Source organism: Beta vulgaris, chromosome 1 (genome assembly GCF_026745355.1).
Source record: "Beta vulgaris subsp. vulgaris cultivar EL10 chromosome 1, EL10.2, whole genome shotgun sequence".
Taxonomy (NCBI): Eukaryota; Viridiplantae; Streptophyta; class Magnoliopsida; order Caryophyllales; family Amaranthaceae; genus Beta; species Beta vulgaris.
In genome coordinates, this window is record NC_079202.1 from 1,233,149 (window position 1) to 1,254,640 (window position 21,492).

Genomic DNA, 21,492 nt, shown 5'->3' on the forward strand with positions numbered 1-21,492 from the left:
CACATGGATAAGTATAGGTCCCACCATTCATGACGTGGCCAGAGGTTCCTTGGACTTTTCAATGGGCCAGCAATAATCATAACCAGAAAAGGCAACACAGGCAATCCCTAGGAGGCCCATCCCATCAAAAAGGTCTCCTCTTAGGGATCCTCGGTCCTCACTGCTATAAATACCCCTTGTCCCATCAAGGAAAAGGTATTGAATTCTTACCTAACTAACCAGAACTTCTCACTCTAGACTCTCTCTCTCTACCTCAATCATCAACTGACTTGAGCGTCGGAGGGGGGATTCCGGAACAACCCCGGGGTAGTCTAACGTGTTTTGCAGGATTCCGGTGAACAGATACCCAGCTCAGAAACCATATCTTTAAATTAGAGACTCAGCACAGATCGTTAACCTTAATTTCTAGACAGAAACAAATTCAAATAGAAAGAGCTCCTTTAATTTCTTTAGTTTTGTACATCAGAATTAACCAAAGCTTACAACATTCTGAAGAAAAAAAAAATGGGGGCTTTTTCATATATATGTTTTTTAGTAAAAACTTACTTTCTGATTTAAGTAACTTAACAATAATTAAAATTCGATCAACACTAATTTACGTTAAAGGTTTTAATTAATTATGTTTTGACAAAAAAAGGCCAGGTCCTACTAAGTAACTAGTTTTTAGGCACAGGGTATGCTCCGCGAAATGACACTTTTCATTTATTAATATTTTACTTTAAAATGATAACACTAAATATGATTATGTTAAAACTTTAATTAATATATGAGCTTGAAGTTATGGGATCAAATCTTATACAAAGGATTTTCTAATTTTTTATGTGAATTACATAGACTCAATAATCCTAATGGAGAGTGTCACGCGGCACGGTTCCTTATTTAGGAATGTCTTTTGATATATTTGTATAGATGTTATTAGTATCGGGATCTTACTTTGGATCCCATTGGTTGATAGGATCGGATCGTAAGATCATAATTAAGATATCTACAAAATTAGGTAAAATAGTGAGAATTATGCTACAACATGGTTATAGTTGTTCAATATTCTATGATTGAAGTAACATGCAACCAAAATCTAATAAAAGAATGATGATATGTGAAATTATATTATTATTTTTTTATGATAGGATTCATACAATTGTATTAAGTGGGTAAGGTCAAAGATCCTACGAATTTAAGATTCTATGTAGGATCAAGATCGATGAGGTCCTTTTGAATCGTAGAATCATAAGATGATCATAAGATTCAGGTCAGGAGGTCTAATAACAATGCTACTAAGAATAGAAAACTACTTAGGGGTGTCTTGAATTAGTAGTGTCCCTAAAACATGAAGGTTCATTTCAGGGCATACTTATGTTGGGTAATGATGTGGAAATGGTAGTAGTCGAAAGATGACGATGAAGGAAGGATGTTGTGCCATGTGTGTTGCTTCAAGCTCCAACATTGTGCCAAGCTAAAACATTTGGGGAAGCACAACAATGGATCAAAGCAGCATAAACTGTAGAAGACCACGGCCTGCCCATGGTGTTGACTGCCCATGTGATTCTTTAGGTATTCAAAAGCACAAAAGCCACGGCGCATGCATGGTGTTTTAGGAAGACCACTACCTAGTTGTGATGTTCCTTACTACACGAGTTTCTACTTGTTTTGAATGTGGTTTTCCTTGTTTCATTCGGATTTCTTTTAACCTTAAAGTATAAATATATTTAGAGGTTGTTTTGCCTCATAATTATTATTATTCTCAAATTAGAAAGAGAGAGAGACAGAACACGCACGCTTTAGGAGAGATCCTTGAGAACTTGTTTTCACCATTAAACTCATCTTTGATTTCTAGTACATATTCGTGATTTTTCTCCCAGTCCTCAAGTTTCCACATTAAAATTCCTTTATTTCTATTTATTGCTTTATTCAACTCGTTGTTTTATTATTCTTTGAGATTCATTCCAGATTAATAGACATAAATTAGGATTACAATTTCCATGTAAATTTTTGTTACTATTATTGTATAAACTAGCCTTTCAACACTGAAAAAAAAAAACAAAGAAGATAAACAACTAGCCTTTCAACATATATTCTCTTAGACCACAAATGAACATCTTATAGGCTTGAGCATCTATATTAATAAATAATTACAAACAAATAGTGTAAATATAAGACTAAAAAAATTGATCAAAATAGATATTTAGTGGCTCAGTTCTCTGCCATTCTGACAACAAAGAGAATCGTCATGATTTTGTTCTGCCTCATGCACTCATTATGACTCTTCATTATCCATGTTCAAAGAGATCTTAAATGGTGAAGAAAAGGCCTAAATCTCTTAAGTTCTTACACTTTTTTGTGCACCAAGCAGCCAATTTAGGCATTCACGATCTAGGATCTTATGACCTGCAAATCACATGCTACAGTAATACATAGTAATACATTAGACCACGAGATATGGCTCTGGCTAATCCACCCATTGTTACTCTTTTTTGTCCTTGTTGGTTGTTGCAATAGTTCTTTGATGGTAAAGATTGATGCTTTCATTTGGATGTTCCATAAATTCACACAAGGTTGATATTTACCAAAACTTTACTCATAATTTGAAAGATCGACTATGGCATGAACAACAAGATGTGTCAAAAACTGCAACTCTTATAAGTAAGAATCTTCCATCAAGTGCTAAGCTCAGTCAACATCAATTAGGTAACCTCAATTAGGCACTAGACGAATCATCTACAGCTTATGCCTAAGTTACATGCTTATATACTGCACAAAAAAGTTCTCCGCTAACTTCATCAGCTCTATTAGTCGTATAAGCACAGGGCAGTGTCATGGCTTCGCATTCATCTCAGCACTGGTTTGACGATCCAAAGCAAGCCATTCAGATACAATCAGCAGCAATAATACGCGTAATGCTGGTCCAGGACCCCAAAAATCCTTATGCGCTTAACCAAGAGAACTCTATCTATGGTAAAAGAAGCAAGATCTACTATCCCCCACGGATCTATCTCTCATTAACATCCTCAAAATAAGAAGCGGGTATCTCTGATAGAGATGTCAACGTTGAAACGCATTTGTACTGTCACAGCAAATGAAGAATGATATCAGACAAACTACTTCAATGAAGCATCATCAAAATTTACCATAAGGGTGGGTAAGCAGCCGAAATGTATATACCTTATGCTGCTTGTATTTGTTTTTTACTGCTACCAAAGATCCGCCTCTTCTATCTAGTTGCAAGTCTTGGATCCGAAGAACACATTCTTTTAGATCTGAAGGCTTATATCCGGTGTAACTTTGCAAGCTTGAATTCTGTAAATGCACAATCAACTACTTTAACCTCCATTTCACAATACAATACATTACTTTACTAAACAGAAAATCAAGGTTCAAACTACCGACCCATGGGTGCTTTTTCGGATGGATTGTAAACTTTGCAAGGAAAATAACTGATGCCGCTACCATAGAAGGTAAGAACTTCACACAGCCATAATCTAACAAACTGAGCTCAGCCAAGTAGTAACCCAAAAATTCCAATTGCAGATTGGGATTCTGTACAACCAAAAGATAAAGCAAGAAATGATAAGTAAATCTTTCACAAAAGATTAACCAAAGATGGCATACATTATTGCCATAGCACACAAACTTACTTTAGAATTTCCTTGAGCAACCCTGGTGAACCTCCTGTAAACAATAAATAATGCGAAAGACACACGATTTAGCAAGATATCCACCAAAAACAAACAGATCAAACATAAGGCAATCATTGCAACACGCTCTCGATTCTCACCTGAGAAATGTCTTCGCCGTAGGATTACCCATCTCATAGTTGAGAGTTTTAAGCACTTCAGCCTCCATTTCTACAACCTTCACATTCAATGAAAAGCAAAACTCTCAATACTAACATAAACCCAGATTCAGATTCAGTAAATTTGATACTTGAGATAACTTAAAACAAAATTTTAAAAATAATATCACTAACCTCATGTTTAGTGTAGGTATTTTCTGTCATATCACAAAATTTTTCCACAGGTTTTGGATCTATTTCTTCATACTTTCTACAATCAATAACAGAGGACTTCAATAAATAAATAAATTACATTTAAGAGACAATAAAAATACCCAAAAATCACATAAACTTACGATGCAATAAGCATTGCAGAAACACCCAGAAGCTGAAGTCTTTGTCGATTAATAGGTTTTGTCGATAAAAATCGATCGATGTGTGAAATTGTCAAATAAAGTGTATCAGAAACAACTTTAAATTCTTCAGCAAGCTCAACTAACCAATCCACCAAAATTCCTCTCATATTTGCACTCACATCTTTCTGAATCTTCTGCATGTAATCCCCTTGTGGCCTTCTCTTCTCTTCTTGCTAAAAAAAAAAAAAAAAAAACCAATTCAATTTCAATCATAAATAAACCCTAATTCCCGCAAAAACAAACTCATCTCACAATCAACCGAAAAAAAATCAAATTAAAAAAATGGGTTCTCAAATTAACACCATTAATAATGTAAATATTGCTTAAATCCCAATAAAAACTTGAATAAATGAAACTAATTCAATAATCTTACCTCCATATTACGAAGATATTCATAAATTCCAGTAACATATGGACCACACATTTGAGGATCATTAGAAACAGCATCAATATCATCATTAGAAACTTTCGGTGGACCCACAACATCCTCCTCCGGCGTTTTTTCCGACGCCGGAATCAAGTTAGAGCTACTGAATTTACTAGATTTCCTCGAACGAGCTCGTGTTCGAGGCTCAGAACATGATTTTAAGCTTGAACTACCCAAAACATTCGACGAAATTTCACCTAAAACAACCCGTTTTTGCTTCGCTGGTGGTTGTTGCTGCGGTTGATCAGACAAAGCTTCAGCTGCTCTTCGCTTTGCTGATAGTCTAGTGACCCTCATACAGTTCTCCTGATTCGCCATTGTTATTGAAGAAGAAGAAATAGAATAAAAGATGAGAGAGAAAGTAATGAGAATGATAGAGAGAGAAAGTAAGAAAGGTGAAAATGGAGGTAGGAGAAGAGAGAGATTTTGTAGTAGTGTGATATAAGGGCGCCATTTGAGAATATGTTCAAAAATGTTAAACTTTTCGCGGTCCTTGTTAAAAAAAAATACGATGTTATGTTAAACTTTTGGGTTTGGTTTTTTTGATTGATTAAATTCACCGGTTCGAAATTCGAAAATTGGGAAAGAGTTTTCGCGGAGTTTGTTTTTAGGGGGTTTTGACACATTTGAGATTGAAAAAAAAAGGGCGGTTTCATTTTGTTGTTGGTACTTAAGATTCGAGTAATTTGGTAGTGTAAGGCGGGCAACTTTGTGGTCTTATTCCGTGAATTGGGATTTTGAGCACTGTGAAATTAGTTTGGAGAATCTTTCTACATGTGGCATGTGGGTGGACTTGAAGTATATTAAACCCACCTGAAGCACGAAGGTATAGGCATGGGCCGGATGGCTAGGACAGCCTCATAGTGATAGATACCATCAAGGCATCAACTAGTTGATGGCTAGTTGGCTACACAATGAAGATGTGATAAGTGGGTTGTGTCTTGGTTATGGATAGTGTTATGTTATGTCAAAGTGAATGGTTATTCGTCGATTGTCGTCCAATTTTTATTATCATGGCTCGTTTTGTTTACTCATTGTCATCTGACACTCTTTTTTTTTTAACTCTCTTTTCGGGATTTCTCGGCAAAACTGGTTATGATATTTGTTAATGGTCATAGTCGTAGTAGCTATTGTTTTTCTTATTGATTGTAATATGTTTTTTGTTGTTTGTTAGAGCTTAGATATTAAACTAAGGACATGTTCACCCCAACTTATTTTCAGTTCAATTCAATTCAATTCCTAATTTATTTATTATCATTACTATTGGTTATAATTTAATTCAAATCGGTTCAAATCAGTTGCAAACAGTTCAATTCATATTGAGTCGGTTTATTTCAGTTCGGCTGCAATCAGTTCAGTCCAACTGTTTATGTCGAAAAGAACATATCCTAAAACTTAAAATAATTAGCGAAAGATGAACTAGTTCTTGAATATGTAAAAGAACAAAAAAAAAAGTAACAAAGATCTACTTTCAAAAGCTACTCTAAACGTTATGAGTACCTTAAAAGATAATATTTGTTCTGCTACTAAAAATTGTAAAGGTACGGTACCATTTTCACATTTAATAGAGTTTTGAGTTGGTCAAAATTTCTTTAGTTGTTACTTGGAAAGTGTTGTTGAAGATGACCTTAGCCACTCTTCATTCACTAACACTAACAGATTGTTACAAATCATTTACTTAAAGGTTATTATGATGATTTATAGCGGACAATGCATCAAGATTGGATTTTTGTTAATATTATTAGAAAAAGGTGGGGCACACAGATAAGTGACGACCCATAATAAGGTTGTTCCAACTAGATTAGTCGTTGAAAGTTCATCTTGCGACAAATCTACTAAGAGGATTGGTCTTACTTTTTGCCTGATAACAGTGATGGATCCAAAACTTTTTATATTCAGTGGGTTGTATTTAAAATAAAGTACTCATTTTAGGGTGTGAATATCCCTAGTCTTAAGGATGAGTCTTCAGACAAGATTTGAGGGAGTCTTTGACAAGACTAGGGATATTCAAGGAGAAAGGGTGAAGGAGTCTGGGGATGAGTTTTAATTTCCCAAACTCATCCTAAGACTCATGCGTGGGCCCCACCAAGTATTTAACAACACTTTTTTTGGTTTTCCTTCCCCACAGCAACGTAAACTTGCAGTTTTTTTTTTTTGTTTAAGCTCCAATCCAACGGTAATATATTAGTGTTTGTAAAATTTTATAATATTAGTGTCAATTTAATTTAATTTTTTTTTTCATTTAACTAATTATTTATTGGTAATGATTTTAATTTATTACATTTTCATAATATAATGGTATTGAAAACAAAAAAAAAAAAAATTAGAATACATAAAATAAAGTGATGTGAGTCTGGAGATAATCTAAGGGATAGAGTATAGAATTGGAATGAGTCTGAAGTGAGTCTGTAGAATTAAAAAGTAGTAGAAAGCTGATGTGGCACAGTTTAAAGTTTAGAGGTGAGTCTGAGGGATATTCACACCCTTAATGTTGTGGGTTAAATTAGTAATTTGACATGCGAATTCAGACATACGTAATATTTGACTATTTAAAAAGATATTTAATAACAATATAACATGTATCTTTTAATTTACATAATGTTATATGTTTGTGTAGATAAAAGGCTAATACTTTTGACGCTCTTGTTTTATTTTCTTTGAATAAGAACTGATTTTCTTTTGTAAACTATTGTAAAAGGTTTGAATATTTTACTATGTATTTGATGGATCCATAATTACTACAATTGTACATGTTGTGAATGGTTTTTATTCGTTGATATGCCTTAAAGTAGAACATTGATTAAAGAATTACGAGACATAATCTTTATGAAAAAATCTTAACACATAAAAGAAGTATGATCATAAACGGGTTTTAAAGACCATGCTAATTCCAAGTAGAAAGATCAAAGAGGAAAATTTATTGTATAAGAAATTTTGTTCGCTATTAGTTAAAATCCTTAGCGAAAAACAAGCATGAAAGACATAATTAGAGACAAAATATCTTTTTTTTTCTTAGGACAAAGCCAAATTAGATAAGAGATAAATGCATGTTGTATATGTTGAGAATCAAAGACACGCCATATTAAGATGGTAAGTTTAATACTCCACTTATAGCCAACAACAAACTGAATTAATTAAGATTTTTACTTATTTGTTACAAACTAAACAAGTATAATTTTATCGATAAAACCAATAAAATGTATAAATTTCTCGATGACAACCCACCTTGGCCTACCCCTAGCTAAACTTCTACATGAATAGTCCCAATAAGCGCAAATTAGATCCTACACCGAGGTGTAGGATGAGCATCCTACACCTTGCCCATGTGGCTGGCTTTTGGTAGTATTTTTTAAAGTGGGCCAGCTTTTTCTCTCTCATCACGTGAAACAACTTTTTTAATGTACAAATGCATATGGTTTGGTGTACAATAATATACGAGTGTACATTTGGGGATTTTCAGTGATCAAAGCAATGACCATCAATGTACATTGTTATTTTATTGAATTTCGGTATGAGACTGTAATTGTACATATTGAATTTCATTAGTGAACAAACATCAAGCACACTAGTGTACAAAGATTGAAAATTACTCACTTGACATATTTCGTTATGGGATTGTAATTGTACATATTGAATTTCATTAGTGAACAAACATCAACACACCTAGTGTACAAAGATTGCAAATTACTCACTTGACATCAGCTTCATGAATTGTGTTACTTTCAGCTGGGGGGTTGTCATTGTACATTTTGATTTTATTAATGAACAACCACGAAGCCAAGAATGTACAAGGAGGTTGAGTGTGGAAAAGAGAGAAGTGGTGAATTTCGGTATGAGACTGTAATTGTTCATAATGAATTTTATTAGTGGACAAACATCAACACACCCAGTGTACAAGGATTGCAAATTACTCACTTGACATCAGCTTTATGAATTGGGTTACTTTCAGCTGGGGGTTGTCATTGTACATTTCGATTTTGTTAATGAACAACCACGAATGTACAAGGAGGTTGAGTGTGGAAAAGAGAGACGTGTTGAACAGTATATGGGGGAAAATGATGGCATTTGACATCAAATCTATACAAATATATTAAAAGGCGTGCGAAAACAAGAAATTGTGCCACGTGGCGCTCTCCCTAGGGAGTTTTAGTTCATATAATCCATGTACAATCAAAAAATTAAGAAATTGCATAATATAGGGTTTGATCCCAAGACCTCAAGTATATATACTAAAGTTCTAACCACTAGGCTAAGTTGTATTTAGTGTTATTATGATGAAGTATTATATTAATAAACGAAATTTTTTCTCCCCCGGGGCATAGCCCGGGCCTAATAACTAGTCAGTTATTAAATGGTGAACAATAACTGTCAAATCAGTTACTTTTTGTTTTTTCGACATGTACACTGGACGTAATAGGAATGTACATTAGCTGTCAAATCAATTACTTTTTTGCATGTTGAATGGTGCGTTTCATTCTTCTTGCCCTGCGTTTTGGAGTTGGTGTAGGATGCTCATCATACACCTTGGTCCAGGATCTACTAATTGCCCAATAAGTTTGTGTAGAGAGTGTAGATCAAGATTGTTGGGTTGGGGACCCATTGACCACCTTTATCTATTTTGTTAGGTCGTAGCCTTGTAGGGGTATTTAGCTAATATAATTGATAATAAATTTAATAACTCCAATATTCCTCAGTACAATTAACATGGGTTGTTTTGTAGAGCCTCATTTGAGCTACCTTTCTCGATGTAAAAATAATAATTTTCACTATTATTAAAATGTGTGAGGGAGAATCAAAACTCGACACATGTCATAACAATCTCCACATGTTGACATAACGCCACATCAGACATGACATGGCATCTTTCTTTTCAATTTACCTTTCTTGATGGAAAGTAACAATTTATACTATTAATAAAATGTGTGGGGGAGTATCAGAGGCCGATACATGTCACCAAAATCTCCACATGTTAACATGAAGCCACGTAAGACATGACATGACATATTTCTTTTCGATTCACCTCAGCTCGATGGAAAACAACAATTTATACCATTATATAAAGTGTGGGGAGCATTGGAGCATTGGAGCCTTGAACCTGTCACCAAAATCTCCACATGTTGACATGGCGCCACGTAAGACATGACATATTTCTTTTAAATTTGCATTATTTTTCATTCCAATCACTCTACAATCTTATTCCCATTCATGATTAAAGCTCTAAAATTTAAGATTGGACTCACAACTTTTTATTCTACTCATGAATAAGGGTGCCCTAATATTCACCAAAAAGTAAAATTATTCTATCACCAAACCAAATCTCTTTATTTATATACCACATCTCTTTATAAAAATCGAGGGCATCACTCCAACCGAATAACTAGTTTCATATTCGACATACACACAAAATTGCTAATTCTTGTGAGTATGACTTCACAAAAATACCAAAACACCCATATTTTTCCTTGTAAAACTCAAAACGCCTCAAATTGGCAAAAAATACAAATTTTGCAAACAATGTAGATGTAAGCACTATTTGCATATACAAGGTGACTCGATTGGTGAAATAGTATCTCTTTCCGAAAAAACATGTTTTTTTTACGGGCACACAAAGAAAATATTTTGTTATACTTCATCCATTTAGAAATAGTTGCACCATTCGCATAATGCTTACTATTTACATCTTACACTTTGATTAATTTTGGTAGTTTATATTTTAGGAAAAATATAGCCATATAGGATCTTGTTAGATTCGTCTCAATGTATATATTTTTAATATTAGCTTTTTATAACTTTTACTCTAATTGAAGCTATTAACGTTTGAAACCCTATATCGGTAACCGTGAATACATGAAACGGTGTCGCTATTTCTAAACGGAGTATAAAACTGGAAAAAAACCTTTATGCGAACTGCCATATTTCAAGCATCAACGTATCTCTCGTCTTACGAACCGTGGAAGATGGTGTCTATAACCTCAACTGAGTTGAATTATCTTGTCTTCCGATATCTGCATGAATCAGGTTTACATTTTCTCATCTCTCATTTTTTTTTTTCAAATTTCACATCGAAATGTGAATTTGACTTCGTTCGGTAATTCCATGATTCATGCACCTGTTATATGTTCCAAATATTTCCACATTTAGGGTGCTAGATTTTCTTTTTTGTGATCAGAAAAGATAATGCAAATTTTCTTAGTAAATGCTCATGTTAGTGGGAGAATTCTACTCAATTTTTTTATTTGTTTATATCTATATATGTATGGAGAGTTTGGTATTCTGGTATTGGTATTTTCTCCAGTATAATTTTTGTAATCTTTGCTTTGTTTTGTGGAGTGAAAAAGAGGATGATAATCTTCTTTATTCTAGAATTAGCTGTTGGGGTGTAATTATAATGATATCTTATCAACTCAGCGGCTAATAGTTTGAAGTTGATTGTGTGCTCCCTGGTTGATTTGGTTGCCTCCAATTCAGTTGAAGGTGGCTCAGGGATTTTCCGTCCTCCGTCGACAGAGGCGTTGGGGGTCGTCCTGGGGTAGAAATCTCCTTACATGAGATAGGAGACGGGTAAAACACGAATGATAAGTGATTTATGGGTTAATTATGAAGTTCAATTAGATAATATTCCAACTTTTAGCATTAATTAATTGTAGAGGGGTAATGCCAAGCTGAATAAACTGATTGTGGAAGTGGTGTTGAAGGAATGCTGATGTACCATGGTGCTCTGTAGTGTGTAGTGACATGATAATGTAAAGGACGTTCGGGTAGTGATGGTGTTTAGGGAATCAAGGGTGAAAAGAAGGTAGAGAAAATTAACTTATGGTTTGCCAGAAGGGCCCTTATCACTTAGGTTTAAGGTTCCTGCCCAAGGATAGCATGTAGTTGCTTACAATTTGATAATTCGCCTAACGTATAATTACTTTTGGACAATGGTTTTTCAATTGGTTTCTCCAATTATGTTCATCATTATGATCTTTCAGCATTGGAAAGCAGGAAATGTTGTTCGAATTGGTAACACAACTTCATTTAGAAGGCAAGTAAATTTTTCGCGGTGCTGTTTTCAGCCTCTATAATGGGACCTATCTAAGAACTCCTATAATTTTTTGCTGTACAATCGCATACTACTATGTACATATTTTGTTAGAGGAATATTGGGTCTCTACGATGATTGAAAACAACATCAAAGTGACACCTATGTGGTTAGACTGGAGATGGAATCCACATTATCCTCTTCTTATATGTCCTATTTTCAACAGATTAACGAGTTTGGGATAATTTACAGCGAATTCCCCTTTGTGTCTGTTTTTGTCACATTTTTCTTCTCCAATATTCTCGTAATTGTTGCCCTTCCCTCCGCGCCCCTTTTTCCTGTATTGACCTGCTTCTCCTTCTCTTACTTTTTGGCCAATCTGTATCTCTCTCTCTATATTTCCAATCATTGGAGCACTTCCATTTCATTATGGGTGGGTGGCCTAGACTTTGGCTTTTGGTGACCAATCCTTTGTGGCATAGTTAGGACGTAGGTCCTAGATATATGTCATCGTTTAACCAAAGAAGGAAGTAAAATGCAACAAATCGAGGGGAGGAAATATGAATCGAGAAAGAAGGTAATTTGTCATGGGGGAGACCAAGGAGGCATGCTGAGGTGATAAAAAGATGTTATGGTAGCATAGATGGTTAACGTGGGTATGCTGAACTTGGAGCTGATACTTAGCTGGTTGATTGGTGTGATTGCGGCACATATGGTCGCCAATGTTGTGAGTTTTTTTGTTTAGCTTTAAAATGTTTTATATGGGAATTTCCCTAAATCTCCCCCTTCTCGTGAATCCCACACTCTAGGCTTTTAGAGTGACAAGTGATTTTCAATTTATATTATTTTGACACAATCTAGTACTTTGTGATTCAATTGATCCGAAATAACTTTATATATAGGCTGTCTCTAACACCTGTATGCCTATACAAACAAGGTTTTCCAATGGGTAACATACGGGAATAATATAGTACACATGCTCATAACTCATAAGGCAACCTTAATAATAGGTGCTATTGAATACCTAGGATTTGCTTATGTCTTATGTCATCTAACGATCTATGTACCTTTTGAGATAGGTTCTCTAATGCGACTTTTTGTTATGGAAATATGTGTAACTATCCTAAAAATGTATTAGCATATGTTGAGATAGGAAATATTTGTAATTTACCCTTGTTATGATGCTTACCTCATTCATGTTGATGTGCATAAGTTAGCATATCCTTCACCATGAATGACTGAGAGGGTCTTGTATACCTTTGGTTGACCCGTTATCTTAAAATGCATTAGATGCAATTAGTTAAACTTTCAGTTTGGTCTCTAGTAATTTAAATTTTAAATTTGATAATCGTCCTAGAGTCTTTTTTAGTTTTGAAGATAGATATTGCTCTTTAAGAAATTAGAAAATGAAATACTTCAGAGAGTTTAAAGTAGAAAGGTCAACAACCAGGGGTATTTGATGATGATGCAAGCTCCGATTGAAAGAGAGTTTAGGATTAGAGATCTTTGGCTTTAACTTTTCCAGATGTCTTCATTGAGCAAGGTGACACGAAGAAAATAAGTTTTGTGGCCTGAAATTAGTTGGAGAAAGGAAAGGGAGATTTATTATGTGAATGGGATTAAAAATAGTTACTTGAACTATTAAACTAAAGGCTAAATCAAAAAAATTCATGAGAAATTAGGCTAAAGATATCAAGCTTCATTGATTTTAAGTGTTTAGTTTGTTGAATTCAACCTCTAATAGCTTTTGTTATATAAATGACATTAAGTAATGAGGAATTACTTTCATGGTTTTTAAGGTTTGTTTTGGTATCATCCCAATTTCTAGATTTTGATTTTCAAATTTTCAGCATTCATGTAAAAAATTACAAAATATCTATCTTAGCATGGACTAGTCAATGATCATGTTAAGTTTAAACAAGGAAAATACTTTATTTTATGTGTTATAAGAAGACTAGAAATCATAGAATGATACCAAATAATCCTTCGTTTTATTTTCCAGTAAAATTAGGCTGCTATTCTTTATAAATCCTAGTAAATTGGTTTTAATTTTTTTTTGAATCCAATCATTATCAGAGTTTCTAAGAGGTCGAAATGTTTGATAGATGAATACATGCTTATTTCTTTTTCTTGGGGGAGGGGGACTTTCCAATCTTATCATGCTCTTTTATAGATCTACCGCATGGTATCACTTCAAAGCATTTGATGAGCTTGGCTTTGTAGTTGGAGAAAGTTATGAGATATATGATTTGGTGGGGGAGAAGGAGAGGAGAGATTATCGAAGGAGGCTTTGACATAAGGCCTCCATGTGCTATAATTGACTAATTGAGGCTCTCAAAATAAATTGACATGGATGTTCGCTAATGAAAGGAATGTTAGAGTCATCCAAGCCAAACATGAGTAGTGTAATCGGGTTTGTGGACCAATTGGAACATTCATCTTAGGCTGTTAGTGTTCAGAATGCTATTTTATTAGGTTCATTGACACTTTGTGTCTATGGTTGAAGTTAAGCTATTTAATGTTTCTAGATTTATCTTTTGGCTTGATGCTTGGTGTGATGTATGACCTTAGAGCTCAATTCCAAACTCTCATAGGGTTGCCGACTTGCCTCGCTTAAAGAAGCTACAATGGCTGGAGGTGGTGAAGTTGAAGACTCGGAAGAGGAAGAAATCTGCACCTACTAGATTTGCTATTGAATATAATAATCAAAATTCATAGGGGATGATACAAGTGTAGAGATTTATGGTTAAAGAGGATTGCTATGTTAAAAAAAAAATGTGCAGCGTGCTTGAAAGGAATCATAAGTTCAACTTTGACTTCTACCTTGTAATCTTTTTAAGGTCACATGTTCTTCTTAAAGCATGGAGGTACTTCGGGAAGATCCCAATACATATTGAAACCAAATTTAGGTATTTGAGCCTTGCTAACTAATGTAGTCTTTTGAAATTTAAAGAGTAAGGCACTGTTCTTTTGGACTTATTTTCAGTTCAGTTAATATCACTTCACTTCAGTTAGTTTCCTCTCACAGTTTTCATTCAGTTCAGCGAGTTGAGTCCAAAAGAACAAGGCCTAAGTTGATCAACTCTTTTCTTTTGTGCTTGAGCTTTTCTTTCTAATGACTTAGGTTAACTTGCTACAGTGAATTTTTTTCTAATGTGTTTGAAGTGATTGAAAGACGATTGATCTCCTGAATGGGGAAACTAGTTTTGGCGTTTTTGGTGATGTACATAGAAGAAAGGCAATTTATTGATCTTTAGGGGAAGTCTTTTCACTCTAAGTGTTCAAGTTTCAATTTGTAAGAATTGTGTGTAGTTGAAGTTGAGTGCTTCAGTGGGAACAATTTATTTTGCTTGATTTTAGAGATAAGATTATGCACGATTTAATAGATGAAAGACCTGAACTTTTGCCTTCTTTTTATTCTTATTTTTAGGCGTGTGGTTTCTGTAGACTTCAAACCGTTTTGTGGCATGATACCTTTTGACCCTAACCCTCCTTTTGTGTATGATTAAGCGACCATTTATGTCGTATTAATGTAATTTTTAATGACTTGTCAGTGATGAGAGAGAGCAATCATCCAACTAGTTGCGAATCTATTTGTAAAACCAAAAAAGAGGGATCCTTTTGCCGCTTTGCAAGGAAATAGCTTCAATGCAGCTCCGTTCTGCATAAAGTGACTGAATCACTTATGTCTATTGTAGAAAGGGTGAAGCACGATGAAACATAGTGAAAAGGCCTTAAGCTTCAAGTTAATGGAAGTGTCTTTCGTAAAAGTTTCCTCACCTTCTTTATCTTGGTCAATTATAAGACAGGTAAGAGGGATTTTTCTTTTGAGTTTAGGTGGAACCTTGTGAAGGGTACTAGTCATTCTTTATCCTTTTTCCTTGCAACTCTTTCAATTTTTTTAGTTTATCGCACCCTATTCCATAGTTTTGTAGGATAGGAAATCAGTTCGTGTGAATTGTCATTTCAAGACATACTTGTGATTGCGAGCTAGACGTGTTCTAGTTTTCTGTGTATTCTTGATTATGTTTCCTATCAAGCTTTCCGATGCTTTAATGGATCCCCCCGTGCTGTCTCCCATAGCTTTGTTAATTTTTGTCTACAGAAAGCTCCTATCCATAAGGAATTTTTGATGGGTGGTTTTGGTGAAATTTAATAATTATGAGAGACTCCAAGGTTAAAAACCAAATAAATGCTATCTCCTTTTATCCACATCATGTTTTTTCCTAGTAAGGAGATGGGTACCCACTTTTTTCTTGCATTTAGAGTTGCTACTAGTTTAGGAGACCAACTTTATTTTTTTCACTATGATCAAGTAATTTGTTTTGTAGCAAATGCTGTTTTGGAGCATTTCCAAGCTTCTCATATGGGTTTTATAGATTTGATGGGTTCTGATCCTGTGTTTTTCATCCTTCTTTGCTATATTGTGGGTGCTGAAGGTTTCATAGATTAGGTTTCTAGCCATGATAATTTCAGGAATTCTAGTTCATAATATCAATTTTCTGCACATGGAGTGCATTTCATAGTATTCCAACATAAAAAGGGCTCCAAATGATTATGCTCTCTATATATGTGATGCTTTATACCCATACTGCTGCTGCAGTGTGCCATCAATGTTTTCTTTATTATTACCAGTCTTATATGCACGCTATGCGTGCGAAATTATATTAACAATTAATCATATTTCCTTTTCACATAAGAACTAACATTTCTTTATTGTCATTTATTTATGGGTTTATGATACCAACTTGCAATGAGAAATACGACCCTTATTATCATGTCAAGTGATTTATCTTTGTTAAAAATAATTTATCTAACTAAAAGCATTTATCCAGCCTTTTTATTAGTTTACCAAACTACCTAAAAAGCCAGAAAAAAAACTTAATGAATTAATATCAACACTTATTAATATTCGTTAAATATTTACTCCTAACTAAGACTTTTATTTTTGGCTATTTACAATTAACTTTTCACTTTTCAAATATGCAATTGCACCTCTTTATCTAAGACTTTTAAAGAACTAAACTAATATAAATTGATTATAGACATTCCAAATCGGGAGATTGCATTTTTAATTACAAATAATTACCAAATGTAATTACACAACACAATTAATTTAACTGTCCACATGATTTCAAACGCATAGCATGTATATGTGCTAGTAAATATAAAATATAAAATTTAAAATGATTTATACCTAATTAAAACTGAAACTATGTAGCACATATATATGCATTGGTATTATAACGTTAACTCAATCCCAAACCATTTTTCTTTGTATCACTTACATACTACTTACTCCTTTCGAGTCCCATGATAAGAGCACCTAATTGTATTTAAAAACTTAAATCTTGTCCATGTCAAAATCCATATGCCCAATTACGATTTCGGACAGTAGAAACATTCTGAGAAATTTCCAACATATGTGGTGGTGTCATCCTTCATTGTGAAACTTGACGAAACCAGCTACACAGTACGCACCGAACACCGATGACTCATCGACCACCAGCCATTATCTGTTAATAGAACAGATGAATTGAGAAAGGGAAGAGAGAAAAAGATGATGGGTTTTCCAAATCCATAATCAACTTTCTTAAATGATTGCTACCTTTTATGTTTCCAGTTTATGAAATGTACTCAAAATTAGTTCTTTAAAACGGTTTTATCAAACATGTTTTGTTTTCATTATTTGAAAGATAAACAAAACCGCCATAGCAGAAACCATCTCTTTTATTTTTAATTTTTTCTTTTTTCCATTTTTTGGTTTCCTAAGTCTCTTGACATGTAGTACATAGTAATGTAACAAAGAAAAAACAATTTTGTTATTGTAAATTGTTATCCTTTTGTACGCCTATGAAGGCTTATACTTTTTTTAGGGAATATAAAGGCTCATACTTGTTAGTAACATATTAGCAGATCATTCAAAGGTTTTTCTAATCTTATAGAAAGTAGATTTTTTAAAAAAAGAATAAAGAAAATAATGGTAACTCAACATATAGAACGCATTATACAATCTCCTTGTCTATAAAGTTAGACAAATTTGATGGAGATGAATTCCTCATCCAACCAAAATGATGAATTTGCAGAGCATAAGAGTAAAAGAAATAAAAATTGATAAAAAAATACCATCAGTGACGATAGTGCTGGTTGAGGAGGGACTTTAAATTCCTTGGTGGCAAATTTGAGAACACCGGTGAAAGGTGCGGCTTTTCCACTACAGTGAGGAACCAAAGTTCTTGAACCAAAGCCCAAAGCCCAAAACCCAACAGAAAAGTGAGAAACTAAAAAATGGTAAGGAAAAAATTGAGACGAAGAAGATTGAGAAAGCAAATGAATGATGAAGATTGGAGTCGAGGCCGTTCCTTCTTATGAACGGTTGATAATCTGATTTGTGAATTGTTTCTGTTTATGGGAGAGAATATGGTATAATATAGAAAGCAAAAAAACTTAACCGTTGGAATTCTGGGTAACTGTGTTAGGGGAATTGGGGTGGTTTTGTTTTGTACTTTGCAGTGAATTACAGTTATGCTGTGTGACGTGATTTTGAAAAAAATAATATATTGATTTATTTTATTAGATGTAATTTGCTTTAGTTAGTGAGGGTAAAATAGGAGTTTTTGTATTTTGGTGTCCCCCTATAGTTGCCTTATAGAATAGAGATTATTTTTTGTCTATTGTTGAATGTTGCGAGTTTGTGAGCAACTGAATGATGTTTTGCATTCAGATATGGTAGTATCTTGATAGATTGTTTGTTGCTGTATGTTTAAGCTGGATTGGATGCATAGAGGAAAAGTATCTGTGGAATGTCAGATTTATTTTTGAATATTTTCTGTGCTACATTTTCTTCTACTTATGAAGGAGCTGTATACACTATATGATTGTTGATTATTCTACTTTGTTAATAAACCATGTCGTTTCCTTCCAGGCTTTACACACTCAGCTTTTGCTTTTGGGTATGAGGCAGGGATAAATAACAGCAAAATTGATGGAAATTTGGTTCCACCCAGTGCTCTAGTTAGGTTTGTCCAGAAGGGTCTTCAATACATGGAACTGGAAATGAACCTCAGTTGTGTAGGTTTTCAATTCACATTTTCTCATAGTTTATTCTTCTAATGGTTCTGAAGAAATCAGCTTTTACAAATATTCTCATAGTTTCATATGATTCTTGTCTTGTACCTTAATAAGGTTTCCAGAGTGATGTAGACAAGGATGACAATTTTGCACTTTTACAACCTTTGGATCTCATTACAAAGGATATTGATGAGCTACAAAAGATAATCAATGAGAAAAAAGAAAGTTTATGGGATCACAAGCATAAAGAGAAGGACAAGGATCATGAGCATGGTTGTGACAATGTGCATGAGAGTAAGAGGGAGAATCAAAGAACAGAAAAAGGAGAGCAAGACAAAGAGAGGGCACAGATTGACAGAGAACAAGCCAAGAGAAAGGAGAAGCCACAAGATATTCAAGCTGATGTGAAATTTCATGAAGATAAATTTGGCATCCAAATTGAAGTAAATGAAACTTCTGGAGGTATAATTCCCCTAATTATTTTGCTCTTAACAATACTTTTTCAAGCTACAAAAAATGCTGTTTATTGCCTTCACGAAATATATATATGGGATTTTTCTTCTACTGGAATCAGGCAATCATCTCATAAAAAACTCTGAAATTTGCTTGTGAAATTCATCTGGGCGTAGTGTAAATTTTTGAAATCAGCTCAGTAACTGGTGCTCGTATTACACCAATTATCCAAGAGTAGTTGATAAAATAAAATCAAACTATATGTTCATACACTTGATGAAATAAGAAATTCATATTTAAAATATTATTAACAGATAAAGTATACATGAAATAATTACAACAAAATATTAGAAAGATGTATTTACATTTGTATTTAGAAACTTCTAACCCCTAGAATTAGAGAAGGCGAGGAAAAGAAAAGGAATTAGTGAAGGTGATAAAACAAAAATAATTGCAAGGTTGTGTATAGTCACAAGAATGATCCAAAAGTTAAAGATTACATAATGCTATCAACTTCAGAACCATTCACATGATAAGTTGCATACTTGGTATAATATCAGAGATGGTAAAAAGTTGGAATTGTTTTTCTTTCAATGGCCTGAACTTGTGATAATATTTGTCATATAAGATGAAAAGACAAAAAATAACTACAGATCAGTTAACTATAAAAATTAACTATAACTTGTAGTTCAGTTTTTTAAGGTAAGTTCAGTATTTACTTTACAATATGAATTATTTGATTTTTTATGTAATATATAAACACAAGCAAATCATGAAGCCGGTAATTAATAGACCAGAATTACCCAATGCCTTCAAGGCTTCAACACTTTTAGCTAGATGTCAATATAAAGTAAAAAGAGGAAAGAAAGATGTCAGTACTATATAACTAAAATTCCAAGTATCAAAGGGTGCTATTCCCAATTTCAACATCTATACTTCCTTACTAATGGGTATATGAAAACTTTGAAAGCTATCTCATATTATAATGCTGAAGAAGGCCCTCACGTTCCATATTCCTTGAGATTAAGAGATCACTTTTTTGCTTTTACTGTTTTCGTTTTTGTGTACTGGAGCATTCCATGTTTCAGCAACCCTTCTACGTACATACCTCGTCAAAATCTGTACTAATTGTTTCTGTTAAGTTAGCTTTAAGCTATTATCTCTCTCCTCTGTTTGTTGCTCTTTTAAGATTTCTGCGAATTCTTTAAGCCAACAGGTGTATAGCACTTCTGATGATGAGAACTTGTTATAGAAATTTTTAAGGCCAGCAAATGAATTGAAGGTTTTTCTTCTTTCCTTTTGAATGCAAGCTTCAAGAGGTCGCAACAGTGAAAATTTGTAATCATAACTATAGTGTATGATAAGAGCATATATGTTTGTTCATCTATTAGTGTATGACTCGTAGATCATCAGTCCTGGAATTTCCATCAGAAACCAACGTCCAACGTATTGCAGGACTGAACCGTTTTTTGCAGGCATTATTTTTTGCAATATTATGATCAATCATTATTGAAAAAAATATCTTCTATATACCTCATATCGGACAAAACTATGAGATGATGGATTTGTTGAGCAGCATACCTCATGTAAAGTATCCCACACTTTGATTTTGCTAAGCATGTTGTCTCTGAATCTATATCTGCTCTGCTTTGTTTGGTCTGTTTACATCATCACAAAATAGGAGCTGCACCAATGGATATATCAATGGATACAGCCTCATTACCTCGGGAAATACCATCCTCTGATGTAACAGTTCTGGAGGGTCATACCTCTGAGGTATGTGTGCATCTTTTGTGGTCATATCACCATAATCCTTCAATAACAATGCCTACTTAATTTTCCAGGTCTTTACTTGTGCATGGAGTCCAGCAGGTTCACTTGTTGCTTCAGGGTAGGTATTATATAATTTTATTTTATGGGGATTTTTACCTATGGTTCAACTATGCTTTTAAATGCCCAAGACAGTTAAAATTGCATTGGTTTTATGGGTGCTTTTGTTTTGCCTGATCGTTGCATCATCTTGGTGGCTGAAACACCTAGAAGTATGTTATGTTCCTGGAATCTATATGATGTTAAATGTTAATCATAATTATCAATAGTCTTTATATCTTTTTAATCCTTGTTTGACCTCATGGAGTTTAACAATCCGAATTCAATTATTGTTGTTGAAACCCAAACCTATTTGTTTTACTTGCTGTTGAAACTTGAAACAGTAGGATTTTGTTTTGTATGAACTCTTTCCTTATTAGTTAAATGTACGGAAGTTTGTTTTTATCTGATTTCTTTTGTTTCAACGGCTACATTTCTGAGAATACAGTTGATGAGTAATAGG

The 21,492-nt window shown here is 33.9% G+C and overlaps 2 protein-coding genes across 6 annotated transcripts in view; one reads left to right on the plus strand and one right to left on the minus strand.

Moving 5' to 3' along the window:
• Positions 1–2,553: 2,553 nt before the first annotated feature.
• LOC104902260 (putative cyclin-A3-1) lies at positions 2,554–5,405 on the minus strand. Its single transcript, XM_010689978.4, has 8 exons — positions 4,559–5,405; positions 4,126–4,358; positions 3,965–4,040; positions 3,773–3,849; positions 3,633–3,666; positions 3,385–3,534; positions 3,160–3,294; positions 2,554–3,061 (listed from the first exon to the last, which is right to left on the minus strand). Exons 1-8 carry the CDS (start codon positions 4,928–4,930, stop codon positions 2,987–2,989), a joined length of 1,152 nt encoding a protein of 383 aa, XP_010688280.2. The 5' UTR covers positions 4,931–5,405; the 3' UTR covers positions 2,554–2,986.
• Positions 5,406–10,474: 5,069 nt separating this feature from the next.
• The window catches only part of LOC104902242 (WD40 repeat-containing protein HOS15), a 29,147-nt gene continuing 18,129 nt past the window's right edge, over positions 10,475–21,492 (plus strand). The window contains exons 1-5 of one of the 5 annotated variants that reach the window (XM_048637717.2): positions 10,475–10,630; positions 18,562–18,707; positions 18,830–19,169; positions 20,842–20,936; positions 21,005–21,051. In XM_048637717.2, the coding sequence (XP_048493674.1) occupies positions 10,513–10,630; positions 18,562–18,707; positions 18,830–19,169; positions 20,842–20,936; positions 21,005–21,051 (746 nt within the window). In that variant the 5' untranslated portion in view covers positions 10,475–10,512. Of the gene's footprint in view, positions 10,631–12,067; positions 12,364–14,256; positions 14,546–15,948; positions 16,063–18,561; positions 18,708–18,829; positions 19,170–20,841; positions 20,937–21,004; positions 21,052–21,492 lie in introns of those variants that run through there. The other 4 variants (XM_010689967.4, XM_048637720.2, XM_057392998.1 and 1 more) reach the window with 4 other exon arrangements.

What these genes read in the sequence shown, in the direction of transcription:
- LOC104902260 (XM_010689978.4), bottom strand. Translation starts at nt 4,930, where the DNA reads ATGGCGAATCAGGAGAACTGTATGAGGGTCACTAGACTATCAGCAAAG. An exon ending in ACGGCGAAGACATTTCTCAG is followed by an intron (nt 3,667 to 3,772) that starts GTGAGAATCGAG and finishes TATTGTTTACAG; the next exon opens with GAGGTTCACCAGGGTTGCTC. An exon ending in TTGCTCAAGGAAATTCTAAA is followed by an intron (nt 3,535 to 3,632) that starts GTAAGTTTGTGT and finishes TTGGTTGTACAG; the next exon opens with AATCCCAATCTGCAATTGGA.